Consider the following 9,977-nt stretch of genomic DNA (forward strand, 5'->3'; position numbering starts at 1 on the left):
GTGTGTGTGTGTGTGTGTGTGTGTGTGTGTGTGTGTGTGTGTGTGTGTGTGTGTGTGTGTGTGTGAGTCGGATGTGTCTGCATCGATCTGAATGACCTCGTCTGTCCTCTAGGTGTTATGTTCTCTGAGTCCACGTCTGTTCGCTCGCTCTGCTCTCATCTATATTCCAGTCTCCTAAACGTCTACAAAAAAACATCAAAACTATTCATGACTTCAGAATCCGAGGTTTAGTCTTATCTCTCCCATACACTGTGTTACATTCAGCAGAAAACACCTGAGCTGAAAGCAAGCAGAGGACAAGCGCTCCTGGAGTGTCTTCTGATGACAGAGGACGCCCTCTCCTGGATCTGATCTGATCTCGTTCAGGAACCAGCGTCACAGTCAGGCACTGAACACATCGACCTGAATGTAATCAGCAAACAGTGATATTAAAACAGAATCTACATAAATAAGCTTACATAGACATCTTTTAAATAATTACAAAAAATAAAATGAAACTAAATCTGGTCTAAAGTTAAAAATGAGACTTAATATGTCAATCCCTAAGAGTTATTATTTTATTTATCAATACAGCTGTTTCTGCAGCTTTACGTCTTTACTGTGAATCTTACCGCTGCTTAAAGTGTCTTTCTTTTCTCTTTTTTAATACTCAGGAAAGCACATGAATTATATATATTTATATAATTATATATATTTTATTTTTTTGTAATATATATATATATATATATATATATATATATATTTTTTGTAATATATATATATATATATATATATATATATATATATATATATATATATATAAATATATATATATTTAAAATATATATATATATATATATATATATATATATATATATATATATATATATATATAAAATATATATATATATATATATATATATATATATATATATATATATATATATATATATATATATATATATATATATATATATATATATATTAAAATTAAACTTATTCATTAATAAGAAACAAGGGGTTTTAGAATAAACTTACATGAGGCTGTCCATTCAACATGTGTTTGAATATATTTTTAATACAGAAATTGTATTATAGTATATTAATGAGTGTGTGTCATTTGATCCTGGAAACCACACAATGACTAGCAATTATTATTAATATCAGTAGAATTATTATTAGGTTTGGTTATGTATAAAACCAGACAAAGCATTGCATGATGTTTAAAGATGATCTGTAGAGACACACAGCGGTCAAATCCAGCAGAAAACTGATTTTATTGCAGGGAAATTTCTACATTTGTGTTTTTAAAAAGCTTGGTGTTGAAATAAAAAGTATATATATATATATAAATAATATAAATTTATATATATATATATATATATATATATATATATATATATAATATATAAATAATAGATGCAAAATAATATTAAAAACACATGCATATAAACAGATACATACATACAAACAAAATAAAAATAGTTATTCTCTCCTTTTTCATAGGGGCACAATCAAGGATTACAGAATAATAACAATAACCAGAATAATAACAATAACAATAATAATAAAATTATGAATGAATTAATTTAATTAATAATTTGCACCAAACCTTCCATTTCTAATAAAAATAAATTACATAAAAATTTATATACACATTAAACATTGAAGTTTACATTAAAACTTATATATACACCAAAATATTTCTTGAAATGTGTGTGTGTGAATGTGTGTGTGTGTGTGTGTGTGTGTGTGTGTCAAGAGATTATAGAGATTATTTATTTATTTAGCAAAAATGCTTTAAATTGATCAAAAACGATGAAATATATAATGTTACTAAAGATTTCTATGCTCGATATTATTGTTATCTGAAGGATCATGTGACCTGAAATTCATATATATATATATATATATATATATATATATATATATATATATATATATATATATATATATATATATATATATATATATTCTTCTTCTTCTTCTTCTTCTTCTTCTTTTATATATATGTGTGTGTGTGTGTGTGTGTGTGTGTGTGTGTGTGTTGTGCAGCACGCACGACGTCACGTTTGCGTGTAGTCCTCAGCGGTTACCGGAAACTACATATCCCAGCATGCCTCGGTGAACCGACCACATCCCGGGAGAGAGGGGGTCGGCGTCGAACCTGTGTTTACTTCCGGATTTCCTGTATATGGCAGAGCTCGCAAACAGCCACTCCACTTGCCCCGTGAGCCCAGCGAGAGCCCCGTGGCCCGAACCGACCCGAGACCGTCCCCGGTGGAGCGCGATGCTTCGGTGACCGGAGAGCCGCCATACTCCGGCCGCAGCGGGGAGATTAGCGCAGCCTCGCGCGACCATTCAACACAGAAAGTATCCTTCTGCCACCCTTCGCCAAACGTCAAAGTCAATGCGGTCCTCGATCGGAGCGCCGGAGCTCATCCACGTCTCGTGCGCCCATCATTAACGCCGAGCACGAGAACCGGAGATTAAACGCGACCGAGAGCCGACCCAGACTCCGTTAGCTCGGGCTACCGGGATACGACGACGGGGGACGGGATTTATCCCTTTCGGTCATCATGGAGTGGTTAATGGGGTGAGCGTGCTTCCAGATCGTTGTCCTGGTTGACCTGTGTTTCTGTGTCTTGACGCAGCGAGTCGGAGTCGTTGTGCGGATTGTCGCCGAAAACGACACGCATCCGCGGTCTCGAGCGCTTTTACATGCGATCTATGTTCGTTTACAGTAACTGTGACGCAATACTGTCACCGGTGCACGCGCATTTAAACCGATCATCATCATCATCGTTTTTGCGCCTCATTCTTTAAAACTAGCATGCATTACATAAAGTAGCGTTCAGTTGCTAGTGTTTATAATTGCTCGCGAATATCCCAGTAGCGACTAGAATCCTTGTTGAATCCACTATCCAGTAAACGCATGCATTGGTTTATTATTAGTGACTAACGTTTCGGTAGTTTTACTAGTACTGCTAGCGTCTAATAAGCGACTATCTATCTCACGGATTACCTTTAACGTGCAGTATTTTGGCAGCTGCGGTTGCACTGGGTTGGAACTTGGAATGATATTTGTATGTTTTTTTTAATACTAGTAAAACATAAAAATGCTAATGCACGTGTAAGTAATGGCTGTCAAATCCTTTAACCCATCTTTAAACCTCACCCCGGCAGCACTGGTTAAAGAGACCTAACCTAAAGCTAGTAGCAGTAACATACTAGTGAGTAATAAATCCCAACTAGGGCCTGCTTTGAAATAGATGCTGTTTATTTGGAGCTACATTAAGTACTAAATGAATGTTAATACTAATATCTTGATGATGATCCATTAGAATTATTTGCACCAGCATGCATGAAAAATACTCGCTGTAGTATCATACTGTAGTATATTATACTGTTTACAACGTCACAGAGCATACTGTAGTATGAACTATAGAGTACTGATAAAATGTAATAAATACTGCAGTGTATTGTTGTGTGTGTATATATATTTAAAACTTGGTGCAGTATTTTATTTATATTACTTCAACTATATAACAAATGAATTCAAGTACTTTACTATGCTGTGGTTCAGAAACGCTGGATGAATCGCTGTAGTGTCTTCTTTTTGGGAACTGGACAAAACAGTTTCTAGTACCTGATCAGTGACATTGAACCTGATCGTAGCGGGGTTTGTCACACAGATAGTTTCCAAACGATGGCGTGGACCGTCTGAGCTATTAATAAAAGCGGCGGAGCTCCGTCGAAGGGCCTGACGTCTGCTTCCTGGATGGATGGGAGTCCACACGCCTCGAAAACATGTTCAGACTCTGAAACGCTGACGCAATAGTAACCGATCGCATGCCTGATTCCGCTGCATGTCTTCGTGTGACGACTGAATAGTGTGAGAACGCCGTTAACGCCCGCTCTAGCGTCTGACCTTTAAACCCAGGATCCTAACCTTCACCTGCGGCGCCGGAGACCTCTGTGCAGGTGTCAGATGGCCGAGGCTTGTCTTCCTTTTTGTGCTGCTCCTAAAACAGCAACAAAAAAGAGTGTGCTTGCTGTTCAGTCGTGCAAGTCTTGCGTTGCGTGGAGTCTTATGAGGAAGTCAAACTGTTTTACGGCGGTTCTTGTGTTGACCTCGCGGTTGTCTGTAAAAGAGATGCTATGAAAGTGCGCTGGAAACGGAGCTCCTCGTCTTGGTTTTGTGAAGACCCGGTCCATTATAGACCGCTTTCCTGGGTAATCCGAATCCGAGGTGTAGATCAAATGTGTCTCGGCAATGGATTTTCTGCAGTGAATGGGTGCCGTCAGAATGATAAAAGCATCACAATAACTCCAGTCCATCAGTCAACATCTGGAGGAGACAAAAGCTCAAGCAGATTAGCATTTTTTTGACTTCAAACCCTTGCTTACTGCTTAAATATGAGTTCTTGTCCCATAATAACACTTCCTCCAGCGAGTCTTCTGGGCTGAATCCGGAGAGAAATAAGACGAGCCTAATTTCTAACTATTTTGATGTGAGAGACGACAGGAGACGGCCGCTTTACCAACGTACAAAAAATGATACGGTAGATTTGTTTCTTAGGAACGAGTCGTTTCAAGACGGTGCAGGATTGGTTCGGATCTCTTGTAGATTGAGGTTTTTATCAGCTGTTTGGACTCGTTCTGACGGCACCCATTCACTCCAGAGCGTCCATCGCTCACCCGGCGCTACGTTTCTCTAATTTCTATGATCCGAATCTACGTCTCTGATGGCCCGAGGGCGAGTTTTTTGGGGGGTGAACTATTCCTACAGTGCTTTGTTGGCAGGTTTGATGCGTTCTCCGCTCTTTGGCAGGCGATAACAATAGGCCGAGGTGATAGGCCTATTATATTTCAAAATCTTCTCAAGTGCTGCCTGTCTCGTGGAACTGAGCACATTATACTAGAAAGCGCAGGACTTTCCGGCGTATCTGGTATGCACCCTGGCGACAGCTTCACATTCCTGCGTCATCCCGCATCGTCTTATGAAGGGTGACCGATAATGTCTGGTACGTGTCTTGTGGCCCTTCCTTTTGTCCCCAGACGCCGATGGGAGATACCTCCAAACACGAATGCCTTCAAAAGGGTGTTTCCCTCATCAGTTCAGGCGGCCGAACGAGATGTTGTTTTTATTTATTACCACCCCGGTTAATCCATCGCAGTTTCTAGTATAGATCTATGAACTCTTCTTACTAAAACCTTGCAAAGAGCATTACGGCAACGGCTTTCCCAGCAAATAACTCCAAAGTTCACGTTTCCTTGGATGGAACGGAGGCATGTTCAGGATCATGCCGTGAGCCGGCCGTGGCCTGATGTGTCGTCTCCTGGAGTTTGAGACGCGGGTGTGACTCCGTCGAGCACAGGTTTGGGCGGTTCAGCGCTCCTCCGGAGGAATGCGTGTAGGAAGAAAAGCCGATGTAAAGTAATCCCGATGCATGGCTGTGACCCGCGGCGTTGACGCCACGTTCTCAACGACGGCGGCGTTTGCAAAACTTACCACAGAGAACCAGAGGCGGCTCTTTTTAAAGGGATCGTTCTTGCAAAAGTCTGTCGTATATTAATCGCGCTCATGTTGGAACGAACCCGTAAATTAAGACAAAATCTGACCCTCCCTGGACGGCAAGTAACGAAGTAAACGCATCGGTAAAATAGTCCATGTGCCATCAGTGGTTTAACCATCATTTTAGGAAGCAACGAAAGTACTTTAAGTATAATAACGTAATTTATTCAATATTTCTTCTCCCCGACTTGGCATCGTCTGCCATTTTGGAGAGCTTTGTTTACGTTCAGCAAATAAATAGTTGAATTATTAGCTTGATAAAATCACGGTTGAACCACTGACGTCAAATGGACCGTTTTACCGTAACACGTTTCTGTGCTTGGGAACATTCGCAGTTTTACCAAAAAATAGTAATTTATAACGGAGTTAACATTTCAGCTAGTCTGTTTGTGATTCACGGCTGGTTTGGTTTCCGTGAAAATGGTCAAGTGCACAAAAACGTCTTTTAAAAAATAAATCTAAAAAGCCGGTTTAATTTTAAGCGAAATTTCCCAATTGTGACGCCATTGCAAAGCCAGCAAGCCAAGCTAAAGCTGAGATAACGTTGAAGACGATCGGACATTTGAACTGTGAGGAACAGCATGAATGAATGCAACGATGACCAGAATGAACAGTATTTGGGTAATCAAATCTAAAATATCAAGCGTAATCCTTATTAAAGCGTCGAGGTGGAGATCAGATGGTTGTGCGAGTGCTGAACTGATTTCCCTCTCGTGTTTGGCGAGATCTTTTGGGACAATGCCATCCTTATTGTTGAGCCCTGAAGTTGATATCACTGTCATCTGCATGGACTCAACAATAAACCTAATGTGTTAACCGAATAAGAAAATGGACTATTTTGAAAATGCATGACCAGTCTCGCAAATAGCAAACACTGGACCGATTGTGTGCCCTTTTTAACCAAGCGAGATCATCTGGTGCAACAGTACCTACCTAAGTTTGATTAGACGCGCGATCTCGACATCAAGCGATATGGGAAGAATTTCCTGCCCCTTTTTAAAGCCGATTAGCCCATTTCTATTTATATACAAAGAGTTGCACGATTAGTTGTGTGTCTGGTTGTTCCCGGCTCATTTTTTGGGTCGTGACTCATTAGTTACAACCACTTATTTGTTACACGAGACGCAGATGGGCGGCTGGTCCGAAAAAGTGTCTTAGTCCTCCAAACCACAGCACGCTAATGCTGTTTGCGTAAACCTGAGCTTGCTAGGAGTGAAGGAAAACATGCTTGGGGTTCCTCTTAGGACCAGAGGAGTTCACCTGGATGTGAAGAGATGCATCCGGCTGATAGAAACTAGGCTTGATATTCTGCAGTTTGCTGTGATGAATTCCCAGATGAATGCCCTCTTAGGGCTGAATGATTGTGCCTGTGGAGGTCGTGTTGGCAGGGAGTATGTGTTTTCATGTGGATCAGATCTGTTGTCGGTTCTGCTCTGGTGCTGGTCTGTGTAAGCGTGATGGGTGTTAGTTGACAGTTTCTTCCACGAGCTTGAAAACGAGGAGTGTTTGGACCGGAGTCTGTGCAGCCTGTGTAGGGTCTGAATGGGTGCGAGTTGGCTTTACATTTACATTTTGTAGTATTTTAGTAAGCTGTAGGGCACCATGAAATCTGAAATGCATCATTTCAAAGCATGCCTAATTGAATTCACAAAATTGAGAAAATATGATGACAATTTATTAACATTTTTTCCAGTCCATTGTTTGTTTGTTTTTTTCTCGTTTTAAATTTTCTGTATATAACTTGAATGGTTTAGTAATTTTTTGTTAATCGAAAAGTCTAACCAGTTTATTATTATTATTATTATTATTATTATTATTATTATTATTATTAATAATAATAATGATAGTAATTTATTATTTCTTATCGTTATATTTTTAGCTATTTATTTTTTACAATAAGTTCTATGAAATGTAAATATTTTTAGAAATGTTTAGAAAATTTAAATTAGGGCAATGAATGACATTTAATCATTGAAATTTGAAAGGTTTGTTATCTAAAAACATAAATGCAATAGTATGGTCTTAAGAAATAATAATAATATAATAATAATAATAATTATTATTATTATTTGCATTTTTATTTAGTTGTATTATTATTTATTTGCCATGCTTTTGATTTGCTCACCTGAAATTTGCCAAATTTCACACATTTTTGCATTATACTTTAAATTACAGCTTGGTAGCATCCGTTTTTTTCCGAATTGCATAAATAATGGTTGGATGGATGAACCTGTAGTAAATGTTCGATATAAGTATGAACATTTTGACCGTGTTAACGTCTAGCCTGTGTGTATTTATCAGTGCGTTACTGAACTCTTCCAGCCGGAGAGCGTGTTTGAGTTAGCGTTGGGTCCGAAGGTCTCTGCTGTAGAGGACGATTATGTGAATGAACTAGTTTAAGAGTCGGGACGTTTTACGGTCTAACTGATAAACCAGCAGGCGCTCACCTGAAGGCCTTGTGAAGTGTTTATGGCTTGTGTTTCGAATGAATTGAAAGTGAAAGTAGCTCTCTGTCTCCTGCTGAATGTGTGTCGATGCACGTCGACGGCATGCCAAGAAAACTGTATAATGTTTCTGCTGCGGAAAATGCATGCAACCTTGCTTCCTTTTCTCTAAAATAGAAGAGAAAAAAACACATCCTCTGCTTGTGTGTGCTTGCGGTGAAGCCTCTGTCAGGTGTGGCTTTTTTTTCTTTTCCTCTCCAGTTTTGAGCGTTCTTGGTTTCCGAGGTAGTTTCGATGCAGCTGCAGAAGGGTTTGAATGGTTTTTACTCTGGATATACAACAACATCGGATGCACTTTATCCTTTAGTGCCCTTTAGTCCCTCTGCTGTTGTGTTGGAGGTTTCTAGAGATAAACGATGAAGTTGATAAATGTCATAATTTCCTCGCCTTAATGCTTTCTTCCACTGAACACAAAAGATGTTGAAGAGAATATTCATCCTGGTCTTTTCAGTCAAAACAAATCATACAGATAATTAAACAAGGGCCTGTGTAACTGGACAAAATGACACTCTATGACTTGTTGAAACCAAATGATAGCCTTTTTTTTTTTTTGTGAGAAACACCTTGTTAAACGTTTTATGCGGTCTTTACACACACAGCTTCTTGTTCATCTGGGATGCGGTGTTTTGTACGGATTCTAGAAGTTTATTCCACAAAGCATTTATTTGGCTTCAGAGGCTTAATTTGTATAAAATGCTTTCATGATTTATGTACTTCGGTTTTTGTTTGTTTGTGATTTAAATAAATCTTAATGAGAACAAAATATTTATATCTGCTATTCAACAAAACGACAATTTTGCAATGCAAAATTATTATTATTATTATTATTATTATTATTATTATTATTATTAAATGTTGTTATTATTAATAAATGTTATTGATGATGTTAGTAATGTGTAGTAATAATAATAATAATAATAATAATAATAAATGTATTATTATTGCTACTATTATTAACAATAAAACCAAAATTATTATTATTATTATATATATTATAATATTATATTATATATATTACTTTATTTCTAAAGATTTTTGACCCAAATAAGATGCTTTCATTGTGTTACACAGAAAAAGTAATGAAATAATTGAAATAATAAAAACAATTATTATATTTATTATTATTATTATTATTATTATTATTATTATTATTATTATTATTAATAATAGCTATTATTATTATTATTATTTCCTAGCTATATTAGTGTGAGTATTCGAGTGCTTCACTATGCAGTGTCATCCAGAGTTGTGGTTGATGATGGAGCAGCGCTGTGTGACTCACTCGTCTCTGACGTCAGGTGTGTGTGTGTGTGTGTGTGTGTGTGTGTGTCGTCACGGCTCGGGAGCATGCACGCGTCTCTCTGAGGAGATGAGCACGGACCGGGCTCCCCGCAGGCCTGCCGCTTTTTATAGATCCCAGCCGGTTACACGGACACACAGAGAGAGTTAAAGAAGGAGGATGCCCAGAACGATCAGAACACTAGTGTTTCCAGCAGCCAAAACCGTTTATAAGCCAGCTATTTCTGCCTTTTGCCGTGGTGTGTCGGTGGTTTACATTTTGCAAACATTCATCTGAGCATTAATCGTGATAATCCAGTGAGATGTGATCTGATCTTCCTCCAGTTTGTCTGGAGTGACTCGACAAGCTCTTGAGGAAAACTCTGCTTTAAACACACACCGAATGCTGATTTCATTTAGTTCATAATCGTTTTTGAGCATTTCTACACCGCTTGAGGCTTCTGTTCTTCCAGACAGACTGATCTGATCAGATCTCGCTGGATTATTACAGTTATTGGCCGAATGAATGATTTTTCGTACTGACCCACTACAGCAGAAGTAGTTTTATTTCTAGTCACTGATTGAAGTACTGATGTGAATGCACTAATCTCACTCATCGTTTCATGCAGACTGAGAGC

The 9,977-nt window shown here is 38.3% G+C and overlaps 1 protein-coding gene across 1 annotated transcript in view; it reads left to right on the forward strand.

The window, feature by feature from the left end:
• Window positions 1-2,029: 2,029 nt before the first annotated feature.
• The window catches only part of mob2b (MOB kinase activator 2b), a 33,357-nt gene continuing 25,409 nt past the window's right edge, over window positions 2,030-9,977 (forward strand). The window contains exon 1 of the mRNA XM_043264689.1: window positions 2,030-2,575. Coding sequence (XP_043120624.1) covers window positions 2,559-2,575 — 17 coding nt within the window. The 5' untranslated portion in view covers window positions 2,030-2,558. The remainder of the gene's footprint in view (window positions 2,576-9,977) is intronic.

The sequence above is a fragment of the Puntigrus tetrazona genome, chromosome 18, assembly GCF_018831695.1.
Source record: "Puntigrus tetrazona isolate hp1 chromosome 18, ASM1883169v1, whole genome shotgun sequence".
Taxonomy (NCBI): domain Eukaryota; kingdom Metazoa; phylum Chordata; class Actinopteri; order Cypriniformes; family Cyprinidae; genus Puntigrus; species Puntigrus tetrazona.